Source organism: Callithrix jacchus, chromosome 10 (genome assembly GCF_049354715.1).
Source record: "Callithrix jacchus isolate 240 chromosome 10, calJac240_pri, whole genome shotgun sequence".
Taxonomy (NCBI): Eukaryota; Metazoa; Chordata; class Mammalia; order Primates; family Cebidae; genus Callithrix; species Callithrix jacchus.
Window position 1 is genome coordinate 83,595,971 of NC_133511.1, and position 20,261 is coordinate 83,616,231.

Genomic DNA, 20,261 nt, shown 5'->3' on the forward strand with positions numbered 1-20,261 from the left:
AGGTCCTGAAAGGCTCTTCAGGGGGTCCTCTGGGAACAAAGAGGGCTGAGCCTGGGGAAGAGTACCTCTCTTGTCTCTGTGGAGCCAGGTGCCCAGGAAGGCCTTGGGCTAGAGGGGGAGGGATCTCCCAGTGCCTCCCCTCACCCTGCAAAGGAGAGCCTCTTGCCTCCATGGAGGTCTGCAATGGCCCTACTAGAGGGAGGGTGAGGAGGAGGTTACTGGGTCCTGGGATACAGGGCAAGCCTAAGCACCAGGGTCCCAGAGGGGCAGGATGGGTAGCAGGGTAGCCCAAGGGAGAGATGGGGGGTCCAGGCCCCTTCTTTGGCCACCCTTCGAAGCCTCAGCCAGAGCTTCCCTGTCCTCGATCCTGCATTCAGTTCCCAGAGTCTCATCCCCAGGATCCCCCAGGCACTCATGCCAACCACCATGAACACAGTTTCTCCTTAGCATGGTGTTTTCCCCCTTCACTTTCCCTGCATGGGTCCATTTGTCCCCTCCACAGGAGTGGGGGACAGGGCTGAGCTCTGGGACTCCTTCTGTGTCTGCACCTGACCCAGAGTTGCTGCCCCATCTTGCTTTTTAGATGCCAAGCCCTCGGGGGCTGCCTACCCCATCTGCGAGTGGCGCTATGATGCCTGTGCCAGCCCCTGCTTCCAAACCTGCAGGGACCCACGGGCAGCCAGCTGCCAGGACGTACCCAGGTGAGGTGTCAGGGACTGTGGGCATGGAGTCAAGGTGTGTGTGCCAGTGTGTGTGTGCACTCACATATGTGTATGAGTGTTTTGTATGAGTGTATGGGGATGTGTGTACCAGGGTGACTGTGTCTTTCTATATGTGCACATGTGTGAGCATATATGAGTCTCTATTTGTGCATGATCTGCATGCAGCAGAGCCTTGTGTGTGTTTGTGAGCAAAATGCTACAACTGTGCATTCATTGTACACAGCTGCATGTATGCAGGTGTTGTGTGCAACTGTGTGTGTGTGTGAGGGCGTATTCACTGATGTTTGTGGCAGTCTCTGTGGATGTGTATGTATGTGTGTGTAAAAGTTTTAGACTTCCACAGGGTTGGAGGGGGTATGTTGGGCCACGTGAAAATGCGTCCAGGTAGACACATGTGAACATGTTCACAAGTGTGTGCACAAATGCACCTTGCTTGTGTGTATGTTTCCCTCTCGGTCTGAGGGGTAGGAGTGTGCAGGAGTGTGCCGCCTCTGTATACGGGTGTGTGTGCACCTGTACATGTGTGACAGCATCGCTATGGAGGGTTGTGTGTCTGTAAACGTAATAAGCACCTGTACACACACACGTGTGTCATAAGAAAGGATAAGGCCTGTGCTCAATTGAGGGAAAGGAGGTGGCCTTCCCTGTATTTCAGGCCACTAGCCTGCTTTCTGCTCTGTTCTCAGGGTAGAAGGCTGTGTCCCTGTGTGCCCCACCCCCAAGGTCCTGGATGAAGTCACACAGAGATGTGTCTACTTGGAGGACTGTAAGTGGCTGGGACTTCTCGTCCTCCCCTCGGGTTTCCTCTAAGTTCCTAGGGTTGCATTAAGCAGTCATTCCCCAAAGCTCCCAGGTCCCAGAGAAGCAACATCAGCACGGGAACCTCTGGAAAGAGGCACAGGCACCAGAGAGAGGCACAGGCCTCATTCGGTCTATTTGCCCCATTTCACAGAGAGGGGAAATGAGGCCCAGAATGGGGTTACATGGTGAGAAGGTGGTGCAGCCAGACTTAGACCTGAGGTCTCCTGGCTCTGAGGTCAGGGACTGAGGTCTGGGGCAGAGAGTCCAGACCTGCTGACTTCTCCTGGCCATCAGAAGCTGCCCTCACCCCATCCCCAAGGGTGCCAGTCCTCAATCCCCACCCTACAGCCCTGGCCAGCAATGACCCCCACCTTCTGAGCAACAGTCACCCCACCTTCTGAGCCTCTTCTCTTGTCTCCACAGGCGTGGAGCCAGCAGTTTGGATTCCCACAGAGGCCCTTGGCAATGAGACCCTCCCTCCCAGTCAAGGGCTGCCCGCTTCCAGTGATGAGGAGCCACAGCTGCCACAGGAAAGCCCCAGGACCCCCACCCACAGGCCAGCCCTCAGTCCAGCTGTCCCACTCACCACAGCCCTGAACCCGCCAGTCGAAGCCTCTGAGGAGCCAGTGGGGTCTCCAGGCCCCACCCAGTCCACTCTGCAGCAGCCTCTGGGGCTCACTGCATCTCAACTCCCTGCCCACCCCACAGAAGCCCAAGCCAGCAAGGGAGTGACTGCCAGCCTCCTGGCCATCCCCCACAGCCTGGAGCCCTCATCCCTCTCCACTACACTGCAGACACCCACACCTGGCACGGTGTCAGGTGCCATGGAGACGACAAGGGTGACTGTGATCTTTGCAGTAAGCCCCAACATCACAGTCTCCTCCCGGTCGCCCCCTGCCCCTCGAATCCCGCTCATGACCAAGGCTGTGACAGTCCCAGGCCAGGGCTCCTTGCCTGTTAGTACAACACCCCTACAGCCCTCCTTGACAGCAAGTCCCTCCTCCAGACCCATGGCCTCCCCTGGAGCGATCTCCAGGTCCCCCACCTCCTCAGGATCCCACAAGGCTGTGCTGACACCTGCAGTAACTAAGGTCATAAGCAGGACAGGGGTACCCCAGTCCATCCAGACCCAGAGTGCTTCAGGCCCCAGTAGCCCCCTAACCATGGCTAGAACAGCAGCAGAGCAGGTTCCCATCAGTCCCCTTGCAACCAGCAGCGTGGAGATGGAGCTGTCCACAGAGAAGGGCGAAGCAGGGTACAGCCAGCCCATGGGCTTGCCTGCCTCCCCACAGCCACACCCACTCCCCACTGCACCACTCCGCCCAACCCAGCATACCACCACGGCCACCAGGCCTCCAGCTCTGCCCCCAGGGACCCCAGCTGCCACCAGCCTGTCAACAGTCACTCATGAGCTGGGAGCCACACCCTTGGTGTCCCTTGAATCAACTCGTCCCTCCCAGCTCCTCTCTGGCCTGCCTCCCGATACCAGCCTGCCCCTGGCCAAGGTGGGCACATCTGCCCCAGTGGCCACACCCAGCCCCAAAGACTCTGTCATCACCACTCCACTCCAGCCACAGGCCACGCCTCCGGCTGCTCAGATGTTTAGCCCAGCACTGCCTCTCACTCCGGCTGCAGTGTCCCAGACACACCCACCTGCCCACACAGCACCCCCGGCAGCAGGCACAGCTCCAGGCCTGCTGCTGGGAGCCACCTTGCCAACCTCTGGAGTCCTGGCTGTGGCTGAGGGCGTGGCCTCCACGGTGTCTATTGCCCCAAGAAAAAGCACCACAGGGAAGGCAGCCATCCTGTCCAAGCAAGTGTCCCCACCCACCTCCATCTATGACTCTGCCCAGGGTGGGCCCATGGATCTCATGCCTGCCTCGAGCCAGCCTCTTGCTCCCTTGGTGACTGAACCCGGGGGACCCCAAGCAGGCACAGCTCTGCCGGTGCCCACATCCTATCCCCTGAGCCCTGTCTCAGCTAGGACAGCCCCCCGAGAGAGTGCGCTGGTTCTGTTGCCTCAGCTGGCTGAGGCCCATGGAACCTCGGCAGGGGCTCACCCCCCAGCAGAACCAGTGGACAAGGCCACCACAGAAACATCTGGGCGCTCAGCCCCAGCCCAGAGCGTCGTGGAGGGTTTGGCACAGGCCTTGGCAACCACCACTGAGGGCACTGTGTCCACCACCTGCGTCGTGAGTGATTTGTCAGGGTTCTGGCCACCTATATGTGCCCCTTCCCTTTATCCCTTCCCTCTTCCCTGCTAGAAGGACTCTTAGTCATTTTCCTCATTCCTGTCCCAAACTCCTGGTCTCTGAAATATTCTCAGTCTCCCGTTGGCCCCTTACACCATAGCAGGTTTCCACCTTGCCCATCTAGGCCCTGGAAAGCTGATTGGATGGCCTAGTGTGGTGCCCAGGTGACAATGTAGGGATGCTGGTGTGTGCCTGTGTGAGACTGCTCTGTGCATTTGTGTTCACATGTGTGATAACGGCATGAACGCTCGTGCATCTGCATGTGTTCTTGTGTGTGAGATGTGTGGTGTTTGAGACACCCTTATGCGCAGCTTTGCTAGAAACTGTGTGTGTGCGTGTGTGCACAGGCTTGTGCAAATATGCTAGGGTTTCTGTGAGTGTGAGCCAGTGTGTATACACATCTATGTACCCAGACCTCTCAGCAAAGGTCAGGAAGATCTGCAGAGGTCTCAGGGAATTGGTCCCTGACCTACGAGCTCGCACTAAGCACAGCGCCAGGCCCCAGATGGCTTGTTGCTGGGTGGAGGGTGAGGGCATCTTTCCCCAGAAGGTCCCCTGCCCCGCTGCTAGGACCTGCATGTGGGAAGGATCTGGTGCCTTCACAGCTTGCGGGGTGGGGTGGGCTGTAGCTCTTTGATGGGCACTCACACATCCTCCACTCTGTGCCCAGCCAATCGCCGAGCAGGACTGCGTCCGCCACATCTGCCTGGAAGGCCAGCTGATCCGTGTGAATCAGTCCCAGCACTGTCCCCAGGGCGCTGCTCCCCCTCGCTGTGGGATCCTGGGCCTCGCTGTGCGGGTGGGTGGGGACCGCTGCTGCCCACTCTGGGAGTGTGCCTGTGAGTCATGGGGTCAGCGGAGCCTCCGGCATCCTCCCTGTATCCTTACCCAAGCATGACCGCCACCCCTTATCTGTGTGCCCCAGACCCCTTCCCCTGATCTGTGTGCCCCAGACTCCCCTCCAGGCCATGGCTGAGGACTCCTGTGGGAGCCCGAGCTGGCAGATTCCCCATGCTTGGGACCTCTGATCTGTGTGATGTCTCTGAGCCACCCTCCGGACCCCAGGGCTCTGCATCATCCAGGAAGGGGCCCAGGCACCTGCCCCATCTTGCTAGTCTTGGAGGCCTTGGTCTTGGAGGCATCCACCGGTTTTTCTTGTGCCGTGCCCCTCTCCCAGGTCGGTGCTCAATCTTCCCAGACCTTAGCTTCGTGACCTTCGATGGAAGCCATGTAGCTCTGTTCAAGGAGGCCATCTACATCCTCAGCCAGAGCCCAGATGAAATTGTCACTGTCCACGTCCTGGACTGCAAAAGTGCCAACCTGGTGCCTGCCCCATGCGTCTCACCCTGCTGGGGACTAGGAACTGAACTAGGATAAGAGGGAGATGGAGCAGTGAGCCAGGGTGCCACAGGGAAGGACAGATGTGGAAGCTCACCAGAGCTCCCTGTCTCCAGGAATCTCCTGGAATGGGCAGGGCCTCCCAGGTGATGGCTCCCTGGGAGACTGGGGAAAGAATTGAGTGGAGTACACCACCTCCTGGCCCCAGCCTGTGCCATTCCCAGCTTGTTTCAGCTTCCTACCATGTAGGAGGGATGGCATGAAATGCAGAGGAGCTGGAATGTCACACCAAGGGTGTGACCTGAGGTCTTGGGTGCTGGCTGCAGGGGATCTCCTACTAGGATGTCCCCATAAGCCGGGTGGAAGGAGGCAGCTTCTTTCTCTTCCCTTCCCTCCTTCCCTTCTTCCCCCCTTCCCCCTTCCCTCCTTCCCTCTTTCCCTCCTTCCCTCCTTCCCCCCTTCCTCCCTTCCTCCCTTCCCCCCTCTCTTCCTCCCTTTTCCCCTCCCTCCCTCCCTTCCTCCCTTCTTTCCTTTTGTCTGTTTTGGTCTGGGCTTACATAAGGTCAGATGGAACCAGAAATGTTCCATGGATCCCTGGGCACCATCTGCCCAGCCCAATGGGAGTCTCTGGCATAGTGCAGGCAGGGAGTCAGGGGAGACTACTCATATTTGCTGAGAAGGCTCCAGGTTGATGAGGGCTGGGTTCTCTCTGCAGGGGCACCTGAACTGGCCCCCCTTCTGCCTGGTGATGCTGAACGTGACTCACTTGACCCATCAGGTCACTATTGATCGCTTCAACCGAAAGGTGAGTGCATCAAACAGCCAGGCTCCAGGGCAGGGCCACAGTCAGCAGAGGGGCATGGAGTCCAGGGGTGGAGGGGCTGTGAGGCTGAGTCATGATTTGAGGCAGGGATAGGGAGGGGACCTTCTTTAAAAAAATAATGCAAAATTAGATATATTTGGAAGCAATTATAATTAAAATGCTTGTGGCCACTCTAATGTCAGGGGAGGAAGTATACCAGGAGGGAAGGGATATTATTGTGACAGAGAAAAAGTTGGAAAGGCAAGAGACAGTGGGTTTAAATATTTATGACTAAAAGACCTCACTTTTGCAATTTTTACAAAAACCTATACCCACATGAACACATTACAACTAGGGCCCCTACCAAGAAGTGAGGAGCCCCAAATGTAAGCTTCATTGGCTTAACTAAGTCCACCTCTGTCAAGGAGGCTGGGGTATCCAACAACAGCCCACTCCCATGTGGACATCCTTCCCAGAGGGCCAACCTTTGCTCCTTCCAGCAGGTGGGCAAGGGGGACTGATCTGTTTCCTCCTCAAGTCCCAAAGTTGTGACTCTATCTCCAATTCCTAAGCCTCGGTCTGCAGCCTTCCTGTTGGAATCTGCCCTTGAACACAGGGTGCAGCACATTTGGTGGTGCTTGTAGGAACAGGGCTTAGGACAGTAGGTTTCCCATGGGGTGGAGGCTTGAACAGAACCCTGAGTTTCATTTCTTAGTTTATAAAATTTTTCCATTAAAAATATTAGCAGTAAAATTTACCCTACTTAGGAAAGAATTCTGTAAGTTATAACAAGCTCCCACAGTCATGTAACTACCATCTCCAACCATGATACAGAAGACTTTTACCATCCCAAACACTACCTCCTGCTTTTTTGTTGCCAACTCCTCCTCCACTTGCTGACAACCATTGTCCCCTGTTCCTATAGTTATGCCATTTCCAGAATGTCATATACATTTACCAGAGTGTATGGTGACATTCATCCATATTGTTGGACAGATCAGTAGTTCAATCCTTTTTCTTGCTGAATACTATTCCACTTTATGGATGTACCATGGTTTATGTATCCATTAACCAGTTGAAAGATAATTTGAGTTGTTTCCAGTTTGAGGCAATAGCAAATAAAGTGGCTGTAAACATTTACAGGTTTTGTGTAGATAAAGTCCCCGGGAGTAGATTTCTGGGTTGAACAGGAAGGATGTATTTAGCTTTACAATACGTGCCAGACTGTTTTCCAGAGTAGGCATTTAGCATTCCTACCAGCAATGGATGAGAGCTCCAGAAGCTTCGCATCCTTGCCAGCGCTTGGTGGCATGTGTTTGTTTGTTTAGTCACTCTAATAAGTGTCAAATAGGACCTCGTTTTGGTTTTAATTTGCATTTCTCCGCTTATGTTGAGCATATTTCCATGGGTTTATTTTCCATGGTATATGCTCTTTGGTGAAGTATCTGTTCAAATCTTTTGCACATTTTAAAGATCATGTTGTTCTATTGAGTTTTGAGAACTGTTCTTGTATATTTTGGATACAAGCCCTTTATCAGATATAAATATAATTTTCCAGTCTGCAGCATGTTTTCCCACTTACCCACTAATGTCTTTCAAAAGACAGAAGTAGTTTTTATTTTGATGGTGTCCAGTTTATTAGTTTTTTTTTTATGAATCATGATACTGGTGGTGTACCTAATGAACCTTGTCCAAAGTCACACAGAATTTCTCTTATGTTTTCTTCTAGAAGTTTTATAGTTTTAGGTATTGCTTTTATGTGTATCTTGCATTTTAAGTTAATTTTTGTAAATGGTGCAAAGTATGGGTTGAGATACATTTTTCAAATGTGAATGCTCAATTTTTCCAGGACCATTTTTTTGAAGAGACTATTCTTCCTCCATGGAATTGTCTTTGAACCTTTATTTAAAAATGAATTAATGTTTGGGATTATTTATACACTTTTCATTTTGTCCTATTAATCTATCCTTTCACTGACGCTCCACTTTCTTGATTACCATTTCTTATTATTAAACATTAAAATTAGGGGGTTTGTTTTGTCTTTTTTTTTAGAGACAAGGTCTTGCCCTGTCATCTAGAGTAGAGTGCGGTGGTACAGTGATAACTTGCTGCACCTCTTGGGCTCAAGTATTCCCCCACCTCAGCCTCCCAAGTAGAGGACAAAAAGTGTATACCACCATGCCTAGCTAAATTTTAATTTTTTTATAGAGATGGGGAAGTCTCACTGTGTTGCCCAGGCTGGTCACAAACTCCTGGCCTGAAGAGATCCTCCTGCCTCAGCCTCCCAAAGTGTTGGGATTACAGGCATGAGCTACTGTGCCTGGCCTAGCTATTGTAATTCCTTTAACTTTTCATAGAAACTTAGAATCAGCTATTTGATTTCTATCAAATGTCTTCCTGGGATTTTGAGTTGCACTCAATATATATATTATTTGGGAAAAGAATTGAAATAATAACATTGGTGAGTCTTCCAGTTCATGAACATGGTTTATCTCTATTTTTTAAATGGCTTCTTTGATTTTTTAATTTGTGTTTTGTAATTTTTAGTGTAAGGATCCTACACATATTTTAATAGAGGTATTCCAAGTACTTTATATTTTTCAGTTCTATTGTAAGTAATTCTGCTGTTTTTGTTTTACTTTCCAATTGCTTATTGCTAATGCAAATATAACTTATTTTTGCATATTGAGCTTGTATCTTGCAATGTTACTAAACTCACTTATTAGTTCTCATATTCTTTGGGTTTTTCTACATAGACAATTATTTCTTCTCCACATAGAGACAGTTTTATTTCTTCCTTTTCAATGACTATGCTTTTAATTTATTTTTTCCTGCCAATTGCACTGGCTAGGACCTCTAGTGTGATGCTGAGTAAGAAAGGTTGAGAGCATCATCCTCTTCTGATCTTAGGGAGACGGCATTCAGTCTTTCACTATAAGTTGTGATGTTAGTTGGAGGCTTTGCATAGATGTCTTTTATCAAGTTAAGAACATTTCCTTTTGTTCCTAGTCTGCTGAGAGTTTTTTATTACCAGGAGTAGATGTTGATTTTGTCAAATGCTTTTTTCCGCACCTATTGGGATAATATTGGTTTTCTTTTTCAGATTATAAAAGTGATGAATTACATTTATTTTTGTCTGTTAACCCAGTCTTGCCTTCCTGGAATTAACTTCATTTGTTATGTTATCCTTTTTATATATTATTGGATCCTTGTGACGGATATTATTCTAAATTTTCTTTTCTTGTAATATGATAGTTTACTATTAGTAGTAGAGTAATACTGGCCTCATATAATGAGTTGGAAAGTATTCTCCCCTTTTTAATTTTCTGGAGAAGTATATGTAGACTTGGTAATATTTATTCCTTAAACATTTGGTAGAATTCAACAGTGAAGCCATCTGAGCCTGGATTTTTCTCTGGGGAGATTTTGAAGTACGTGTTCAATTTCTTCAGTAGATGTAGAGCTATTTTTGGTTATATATTTCTTCTTTGGTAAATTTGGGTAGTTTGCATCTTTCACAGAATTTGTTCATTTCATCCAAGTTGTCAAATTTATAAACATTAAGTTGTTCATCATATATTCTTGCTATACTTTTAATTTCTGTAGGACATGAACCTAGGTGCCATATCTAATTCCTGACATTAGTTATCTGTGTCTTCTCTCTTTTCCCTGACAAGCCCGGCTAGAGGCGTCTCAAACTTATTGTTCTTCTCACAGAATGGCTTTATTGGTTTTTCTCTATTATTTTTATGTTTTCTATTTCATTGATATCTGCTATCTTTATTATATTCTTTCTTCTGCTTACTTTAGGTTTAATTTACTCCTCTTTTTCTAGTTTGTTAAGGTAGAAGCCTATGTCATTGATTTGAGACCTTTATTCATTTCCTAATATAAGCATTTAGTGCTACAGTTTTCCCTGTAGGTATTGATTTAGCTGCATCCTACAAGTTTTAATATGCCGTGTTTTCTTTCTCAATCAATTCAAAATACTTTTAAAGTTATCCCTTTTGATTTTTATTTGACCCATGAATTATTTTAAGTATTTTATTTAATCTTCAAGTATATGATTTTCCAGATCTCTTTCTGTTATAGATTTCTAATTTAATTTCCTTATGTTCATAGGACATAATTCGCCTAACTTGAATTCTTTTACATTTAGTAAGATTTATTTTATGTTCAACAATATACTCTAAGTAAATGTGTATTTTATTATTGGGTGGAGTGTTCTATGAATGTTAATTAGATCATTGGCTGATAGTGTTGTTCAAGCCTTCTAAATTCTTACTAAAATTTTATCTGTTTATTCTCAGTTATTGAGAGAATATTGAAATTTATGACTATAATTGTTTATCTATTTTTCCTTGGAGTTTTATTAGTTTTTTATTCACATATATTGGAAGTCTGTTATTTAGATCCATAACATTCAGGATTGTTACGTCCTTTTGATGAATTAACTCTTTTATCCTTAGGTAATGTCCATTTTATCCTAGTAAAAGTCTTTGTTCTGAATTCGACTTTGTATGACTTGTCTGTAATAGCTTCTCCAGCTTTCTTTTTATTAGTATTAGCATGTATAACTAATATGTATATCTAAGATGTATCTTTTTTCATACTTTTACTTTAACCTATTTGTGGCTTTTTATTTATTTATTTATTTATTTATTTTTGAGACATAGTGCAATGGTGCGATCTTGGCTCACTGCAACCTCCGCCTCCAGGGTTCAAGTGATTCTCCTGCCTTAGCCTCCCGAGTAGCTGGGACTACAGGTGTGTGCCACCACACTCAGCTAATTTTTTTTTTTTTTTTTTTTTAGTAGAGACTGGGTTTCACCATGTAGCCAGGATGGTCTCAATCTCCTGACCTTGTGATCTGCCCACCTTGGTCTCCCAAAGTGCTAGGATTATAGGTGTGAACCACCACGCCCGGCCAGCTTTTTATTTAAAGTGGGATTTTTTGCCAGCATGTAGGCTCATGCCTGTAATCTCATTTTGGGAGGTTGAGGCAGGTGGATTGCTTGAGCCCAGGATTTCGAGACCAGCCTGGGCAACATGACAGAACCCGATCTCCACTGAAAATATCTATATTAAAAAATTAGTCAAGCATGGTGGCACATGCCTATACTCCCAGATGCACAGGAGGCTGAGGTGGGAGAATCATCTGGGCCCAGAAAGTGGAGGCTGCAGTGAGCTGTAATTCCACCACTGCACTCCAGCCTGGGTGACAGGAGTGAAGGCCTGTCTCATAAATAAATAAATAAATAAATAAATAAATAAATAAATAAATAAATGTGGGTTTTTTTTCAGTGGATAAATAGTTGAGCCTTCCTTTTTTAAAAATCCAATCTGACAATCTCTGCCTTTTAATTGGGGATGTTTATACCATTTATGTTTAATTTGGTCCTCAACATGGTGATGTTTATATATTGTTGCTATTTGCATTCTGTTTATGACATCTGTTCTTTGTTCCCTCCTTCTTCTTTTTTCTGCCTTCTTTGGATTGTTTTTAATGTCTCCATTTCATCTCCAATGTTGGATTATTGTCTATACTTTTTTCTCCTTCCATGATTGCTTTAGATATCATAGTATGTAATTTTAATTTGTCACAGACTAGCTACAAATAATATTATATTGCATTACATATACCATAAGAACTTTATAACAGTATATTGCTATTTCCTTTCCCCAAGTCTTTGTGTTATTGTCATAAAATTTACTTCTATATTTATCACAAACTCCAAAGTAAATTTTTATTATTTTTCCTTAAGCAGTTAATTTATCTTCTAATGAGAACTTTAAAACAAGGAAAGTTTATATTTATCCACATATTTACCATTTTGTGCTTTTTATTCCTTTGTGTAAGTAGAGATTTGCATCTGTTATCATTTTTCTTCTGCTTGAAAGACTTTAACACTCCTGTAGTACACATCTACTGGTGATAAATTCTTTCAGTTTTTATATGTTAGAAAGTCTTGGCCTTTCCTTTATTTAAAGAAATATTTTGAATATAGAATTATAGGCTGATTTTTTTTTGTTTTAGTCCTTTAAAAGACTTTGATACTGTCTTTTTTTATTGAGGAGAAATTGACATGACATAAAATTAGCATTTTAAAGTGAATAATTCATGGCATTTAATAAATTCCATGTTGTGCAACCATCATGTCTGTCCAGCTCCAAAACATTTTCATCACCCCAAAAGGAAACCCCATACCCATTAAGCAGTTTCTTCCTATTCACCTCTCCCCACAAACCCTGTCAACTACAAATCTGCATTTTGTCTCTGGATTTTCTTATTCTGAATATTTTATGTAAGTGGAGTCAGACAATATCTGATCTTTTGTGTCTGGCTTCTTTCACTGAGATCCATGTTTTGGGGGTTCATCCACATTGAAGCATGTATCAATGCTTCATTCATTTTTATGGTTGAATAATATTCCATTGTATGTATATATTACAGTTTATTCATTTATTGATGGACATTTAAGCTGTTTTCATATTTTTGGCTATTTTGAATAGTGCTGGTATGAAGTTCCAGTATCTTTTATCTTGCTTATTTCCAATAAGAAATCTGCTGCCATTCTTTGCTCCTTCATACATAGTGTATCTTTTTCTTCCCCTTCTTGCTGCTTTTATGATTTTCCTTCTATCACTGTTTTTAAGCAGTTTAGTTATGATAGGCCTAGTAATTGATTTCTCTTTGGGGGACTTCAATTACATGTGTATTAGGATACTTGAAATTGACCTACAGATCACTTATGCTCTCTGTTCATCATTTTATTGGGTCTTTTTAAATTCTGTACTTCATTTCACATAGTATTTATTGCTCTAAGTTGAATAATCTTTTCATTTATAGTGCCAGAACATGTAAATTCCATTCAGTGGTTTTAATCTCAGACATGATACTTTTCATCTGTACAAGTTTAATTTGGGTCTTTTTGTATTGTGAACCTCTCACCTTCTTCTGTTTTCCTCTACTTTCTTGAGCACATATAGTTAAAACAAGTTTAAAAATAATTGTTTGTATTTCCTTTTCTACCATGTGCGTCTACCATGTGTGTCATTTCTCAGTTCTGATTGATTTTTTTCTTTCATTATAGGCTGTATTTTCCTGCTTCTTTGCATGCCTGACAATTTTTTAAATTGATTTCCAGACATTGGGAATTTTGCCTTGTTGGATGCTGGATATTCTTTCATTTTATTTTTAAAAATATTCTTGAGCTTTGTAATAGTTATGCTACTTGGAAACAGTTTGATCCTTATGAGGTTTGCCTTTAAACGTTGTTAGGCAAAACCAAAGTAGCCTTTATTCCGAGTGTGATTTTATTCTTTATCCTACATACCAATTCCCTGCTACTAAAGCAATACCCTTCTGCATACCCTACACTACACTCTACATATTAGAAGGTTTTTTCTATTATAGCTGGTGGTAGCTCCAACTATTCCCAGCCCTGTGTTTAACTTTGTGGATTTTTATGTCTGTTCCTTTTAGGTGTTTTTTTCTCTAGTCTCAGTTAATTTTTCTCACCTGCATACATTGGTCAATATTCAGCTGAAAATTCAGGACAGGCTCAGGACAGAGTTGGAGGGGGATTCTGCAAAGCTTCAGAACTCTCTCTCTCTCTCTCTCTCTCTCTCTCTCTCTCTCTCTGTGTGTGTGTGTGTGTGTGTGTGTATGTGTGTGTGCCATGCAAACTCTAGCTACCTTGGCCTTTATGAACATCAATCTCTTGTTTTCTAAACTCTAGGAAACCACCAGGCTCTGCCTGGGTTCCTGCTCCCTGCACTGTAGCCTCAAATTCTCTAAGTAATAATCTTTAGCGATCATAAGGCTCGCCTCATTTGTTTCATTTTTTTTTTTAGGAATCACTCTCCTGCATTGCTGACTGTTCATGATGGAAGACTGTTGTTTTACATGTTTAGTCAGTTTGTTTGGTCATTTAAGGCAAGAGGGTAAATCCAGTCAGTTGCTATTACTCTACCTTGGTTAGAAATGGAAGTCCAAGTCCTTAACCTTTTGTTCTTTGTCCTTGCTTGGACTTGGAGTCCTGTGAATGCAGGTGAGGCTCCTCTCTGGGCTTCAGATATGTATGTTTACTCCCAGAAATCAGAGAGTGCTCATGAATCATGAAGCCCAAGTCCCTGCCTGTACAAATAGGAAGGCTCAGGCTAGGAGAGCCAGGGGCTCTCCTAGGGTCACAAAATTTTCTTTGTGACTCCTGGACTAGGGATCCCTCTACATAATAGTTTATGTGCTGCCTAAGATGCAAAGTGATGAATAAAACAGTCTTATCCTTTTTTAATTTTTGTGGGTAGATAGTAGGTGTATATATTTATGGGGTACATAAGAGATTTTGACACAGGCATTCAATGTGTTACAACCACATCATGGAAAATGGGACATGCACTGCCTCAAGCATTTATCCTTTGTGTTACAATCCAGTTATATGCTCTTTCAGTTATTTTTAAATGTACAATTAAATTATGAGTGTAGTCACCCTGTTGTGCTATCAAACACTAAGTCTTACTCATTCTTTATAATTTTTTTACTCATTAACCATTCCCATATCTCCCTCAGCCCCTCCACTATCCTTCCCTTATGTCCATGAATTCAATTTTCTAGGTTTTTAGATCCTACAAATAAGTGAGAACATGTAAGCTTTGACTTTCTGTGCCTGCTTATTTCATTTAACATAATGACCTCCGTTTCCATTCATGTTGTTGTAAATAACAGAGTCTCTTATTATTATGGCTGAATAGTACTCCATTGTGTATATTTACCACATTTTCTTTATCCATCCATCTGCTGATGGATACTTAGGTTGCTTCCAAATCTTAGCTATTGTGAACAAACCTGGGAGTGCAGATATCACTTCGATGTATGGATTTCCTTTCTTTTGGGTGTATACCCAGATTGCTGTATCATATGGTAGCTCTATTTTTAGTTCTTCGAGGAACCTCCAAACTGTTCTCCATAGTGACTGTACTAATTTACATTCCCACCAAGAGTGTGAGGGTTCCCTTTTCTCCACATCCTCACTAGCATTTGTTATTTCCTGTCTTTTGGATAAAAGCCATTTTAACTGGAGTAAGACGATATCTCATTATAGTTTTGATTTGCATTTCTCTGATGATCCATGATGTTAAAAACATCTTCATATGCCTGTTTGCCATTTGGATGTCTTATTTTTTATTTTATTTTATAACTTTTAAGTTCAGGGGTACATGTGCAGGTTTCTTATATAGATAAACTCATATCACAGGGCTTTATCATACAGATTATTTTGTTACCCATGTATTAAGCCGAGTACCCATTAGTCAATTTTTTATACTCTCCTCCTCCCATCCTCCACCCTCCAGTAGGCCCCAGTGTCTGTTTTTCCCCTCTACATGCCATGTGTTCTCATCATTCAGCTCCCACTTACCAGTGACAACATGTAGTATTTGCTTTTCTGTGTCTGCATTAGTTTGCTAAGGATAATGGCCTCCAGCTCCATCTATGTTCCTGCAGAGGACATGATCTCATTCTTTTTTATGGCTCCATAGTACTCCATGGTGTGTATATATACTATGTTTTCTTTATCCAGTCTACCACTGATGGACATTTAGGTTGACTTCATGTCTTTGCTATTGTGAATAGTGCTACAATGAACATATATGTGCAGGTGTCTTTATAATAGAATGATTTCTATTCCTTTGGGCATATAGCCAGTAATGGGATTGTTGGGTCAAATGGTAGTTGTATTTTTAGGTCTTTGAGGAATCACCACACTCTTTCCACAATGGCTGAACTAATTTACACTCTCACCAACAATGTATAAGTGTTTAAGTGTTCCTTTTTCTCTGCAACCTTGCCAGCACCTGTTATTTTTTGACTTTTTAATAACAGCCATTCTGACTGGTGTGAGACGGTATCTCATTGCAGTTTTGATTTGCATTTCTCTAAAGATCAGTGATGTTGAGCTTTTTTTTTGTATGCTTATTGGCTGCATGTATGTCTTCTTTTGAGAAGTGTCTGTTCATGTCCTTTTCTAGGGGTCACTCTTGGCCGGCAAGAAGTTTCCAAACCTGAGTGGGGGAGTGCATGAGAAATAAAGACAGACAGAAAGTGGGGTCAGGAGGGGTGTGGAAATCTTATTCCGCACCAAATTTATTTTTCAAAGGCTCAGTATATATACATTTTTCCAGGCTCTGGTTTACGTCATTGCAAGAGGAAATGCAAATCACTAGATGACCTACTCTACACAATAAAGATGGCAGATACACAATCAGTGGTTGTAAAAGGTGATAGTCATTCCTGGTGCTCATAAAAAACATTTACATGGAGACATTGTTCCTCGTGACTGCAAGAGTTTTTGGTTTCGAACATCTGGTTATCTTTTAAATAGATTCCCTTTGTCCGTTCCTGATTCTTTTATCTCGACTCCCCTCCTTCAGGAGGCCCTGTGTCTGGGCTCAAACCACCAGTATTGTAAAACTTGCTTTGCAAGCATTTACACGGGTGGGCTCCCCACATCCTTTGCCCACTTTTTAATTAGCTTTTTTTCTTGTATATTTGTTTAAGTTCCTTATAGATAATGGTATAAGACCTTTGTCAGGTGCACAGTTTGCAACATTTTTCCCATTCTATAGGTTGTCTGTTTACTCTGTTGATAGTTTCTTTTGCTGTGCAGAAGCTCTTTAGTTTAATTAGATCCCATTTGTCAATTTTTGCTTTTGTTACAATTTCTTTTGGCATCTTCATCATGAAATCTTTGCCATTCCTGTGTCCAAAATGGTATTGCCTAGATTGTCTTCCATGGTTTTTATAGTTTTGAGTTTCACATCTAAGTCTTCAATCTATTGAGTTAATTTTTGTATGTGGTGTAAGGAAGTGGTCTAGTTTCAATCTTCTGCATGTGGCTAGCCTTTTATCCCAGTGCCATTTATTGAATAGGGAGTACTTTCCCCATTGCTTGTTTTTGGTGACTGTAGATCAGACAGTTGTAGGTGTGTGGCCTTATTTCTGGGCTCTGTATTCTGTTCCATTGGTCTATGTGTCTGCTTTTGTGCCAGTACAATGCTGTTTTAGTTACTGTAGCCCTGAAGTATAGTTTGAAGTTGAGTAGTCTGATGCCTCCAGCTTTGTTTTTTTTTTGCTTAGGATCGCCTTGGCTATTTGGGCTCATGTTTAGTTCCATATAAATTTTAAAATAGTTTTTTTTTTGTAGTTCTGTGAAGAATATCATTACTAGTTTGATAGGAATGGCATTGAATCTGTAAGTTGCTTTGGGCAGTATGGCCGTTTTAACAATATTGATTCTTCCTATCCATAAGCATGAAATATTTTTCCATTTGTTTGTGTCATCTCTGATTTTTCTGAGCAGTGTTTTGTAGTTTTCCTCATGGAGATCTTTCACCTCCCTGGTTAGCTGTATTCCTAAGCATTGTATTCTTTTTGTGGCAATTGTGAATGGGAATGCCTTCCTGATTTGGCTGTTGACTTGGCTATTGTTGGTGTATAGGAATGTTAGTGATTTCTATACACTGACTTTGTATCTTGAGACTTTGCTGAAGTTGTTTATCAGCTAAAGGAGCTTTTGGGCTGGAACTATGGGGTTTTCTAGATATAGGATTGTGTCGTTTGCAGACAGGGATAGTTTGACTTCCTCTCTTCCTATTTGGAGGTCCTTTATTTCTTTCTCTTGCCTAATTGCTCTGGCCAGGACTTGCAATACTATGTTGAATAGGAGTGGTGACAGTAAGCATCCTTTTCTTGTGCCAGTTTTGAAGGGGAATGCTTTCAGACTTTGCCCATCACTTAGTGTGATGTTGGCTGTGGGTTTATCATAGATGGCTCTTATTATTTGAGGTATGATCCTTTAATACCTAGTTTGTTCAGAGAGAGTTTTAAATATGAAGGGTGTTGAATTCTATCAAAAGCCTTTTCTGCACCTATTGAGATAATCATTGGTTTTTGTCTTTACTTCTGTTTATGTGATGAATCACATTTATTGATTTGTATATGTTGAACCAACATTGCATCCCAGAGATAAAGCCTACCTGATCATGGTAGATACACTTTTTGATATGCTGCTGGATTCAGTTTGCCAATATTTTATTGAAGATTTTTGCATCTATGTTCATCAAGTATGTCTTCTTTTGAGAAATGTCTATTTTAAATCTTTTGCCCATTTAAAAATCAGATTATTAGATTTCTTTCTTATAGAGTTGTTAGAGCTCCTTATATATTCTGGTTATTAATCCCTCATCAGATGGATAGTTTTCAAATATTTTCTCCCATTCTATGGGTTGTCTCTTCACTTTGATGATTTGTGGTGAGAGTGGGCTGTGCAGAAGCTTTTTAACTTGATGTGATCCCATTTGCCCATTTTGCTTGGTTGTCTGTGTTTGTGGGGCATTATTCAAGAAATTTTTGCCCAAACCAATGTCTGAAGAGTTTCCCCAATGTTTTCTTGTAGTAGTTTTATAGTTTGAGATCTTAGATTTAAGTCTTTAATCGATTTTGATTTGATTTTTTTTTTTTTTGGGAGGAGGCAGGAAGGGAGGGAAGGAGGAAAGGAGGGAGGAAGGAAGGGATGAAGGAAGAAAGGGAGAAAGGGGGGAGGGAGGGAGGGAAGGGAAGGAAGGAATTCAAGCAATGAGAAAGACATTGCCGACCTGGATCTAGAGGTTTACAAGTTGATTTCTTTTTTTGAGAGAAGGAAAGAAAAAAAAATGAGTAAAGGAGAGAAAGAAAGAGGAAGCGGGGGGTGAACGGAAATACTGCTTTATTCTGAAAAAAAAAATGGATATTAATAATGGCCAATCAATGTTTCATTTAAACCTATGAGTAGGTGTGATGTGGTATTGACAAGAATGTATATTTTATGTATTTGAAGCAGAGAGCTCTATAAATATGTATTAAGTTTACTTGTTCCGGATCTGAGTTCGAGTCCTTGATATCCTTATTAATTTTCTGTCTCATTGAATATAAGTCTCTATGTATCTGGGTGTTAGGATCGTTAGCTCTTGTTGTTGTATTGATCCTTTTATCACTATATCTTTGTTGCTTTAAAATCTATTTTATCCGATACGAGAATTACAACTCCTGCTTTTTATTTATTTATTTATTTATTTTTGCTCTCCATTTGGTTGGTAAATCTTTCTCCATTCCTTTGTTTTGAGTCTTTGTGTATCCTTGCATGTGAAACAGGGATGGATGTAACATGCTGTTGGGTTTTGGCTGTGTCTTTTGATTGGGGGATTTAGTCAATTTAAATTTAGGGTTACTGCCATTGGATGTTAACTGGCTGTTTGATCCATTCGTTGATGAAAATTCTTCTTTATGTTGGTGCTCTTTACTTCTTGGTATATTTTTAGTAAGGCTAATACTGGTTGTTTCTTTCTGTGTGTAATGCCTCTTTCAGAAGCTCTTGTAAAGCAGGCCTGGTGGTAATAAAATCTCTGAGTACTTGCTTGTTCATAAAAGATTTTATTTTTCCTTCAGTTGTGAAGCTTAGTTTGGCTGGATATGAAATTCTGGGCTGAAGGTTCTGTTCTTTGAGGATGTTGAATATTGGCCCCCACTCTCTTCTGGCATGTAGAGTTTCTGCTGAGAGATCGGCTGTAAGTCTGATAGGCTTGCCTTTGTGGGTAACCTGACCTTTCTCTCTGGCTGCCCTTAGTATTTTCTCCTTCGTTTCAACCCTGGTAAATCTAACGATTATGTGCCTTGGGGTTGCTCTTCTTGAGGAATATCTTTGTGGTGTTCTCTGTATTACCTGGGGTTGAATATTGACCGGCTTTGCTAGTTCAGGAAAATTGTCCTAAAGAATATCCTGAAGGGTATTTTCCAGCTTGGATTCATTCTCTCTGTCGCATTCAGGTACACCTATCAAACGTAAATTTGGTCTTTTCATATAGTCCCACATTTCTTGGAGACTTTGCTCATTCCTTTTTATCTTTTTATCTCTAATCTTGTCTTCTTGTTTTCTTTCATTAAGTTGGACTTTGACCTCTGTTATCCTTTCTTCTGCTTGAACAATTCAAGTGTTTAAACCTGTACATACTTCTCGGAGTTCCTGTATTGTATTCTTCAGTTCCATTAATTCACTTATATTCCTCTCTAAGTTGTCTATTCTCAATAGGATTTCATCAAACCTTTTTTCAAAGTTCCTAGTTTCTTTACCTTGGGCTACAACATGTTCTTTTAACTCACAGAAGTTTGTTATTATCCATTCCTCGAAGAGTGATTCTGTCATTGGGATGTGCTCATTCTCCTTCAAGCCTTGTTCCATTGTTGCTGTGGAACTGTGATCATCTTTAGAGAGAGAGGCGTTCTGATTTTGACTATTCTCAGCCTTTTTATGC

The 20,261-nt window shown here is 42.8% G+C and overlaps 1 protein-coding gene across 1 annotated transcript in view; it reads left to right on the forward strand.

The window, feature by feature from the left end:
- OTOG (otogelin) overlaps positions 1 to 20,261 on the forward strand; it is a 104,983-nt gene that overhangs the window by 57,273 nt on the left and 27,449 nt on the right. The window contains exons 34-39 of the mRNA XM_017977939.4: positions 584 to 701; positions 1,409 to 1,488; positions 1,947 to 3,715; positions 4,446 to 4,614; positions 4,953 to 5,098; positions 5,829 to 5,918. Of these exons, the coding sequence (XP_017833428.4) occupies positions 584 to 701; positions 1,409 to 1,488; positions 1,947 to 3,715; positions 4,446 to 4,614; positions 4,953 to 5,098; positions 5,829 to 5,918 (2,372 nt within the window). The remainder of the gene's footprint in view (positions 1 to 583; positions 702 to 1,408; positions 1,489 to 1,946; positions 3,716 to 4,445; positions 4,615 to 4,952; positions 5,099 to 5,828; positions 5,919 to 20,261) is intronic.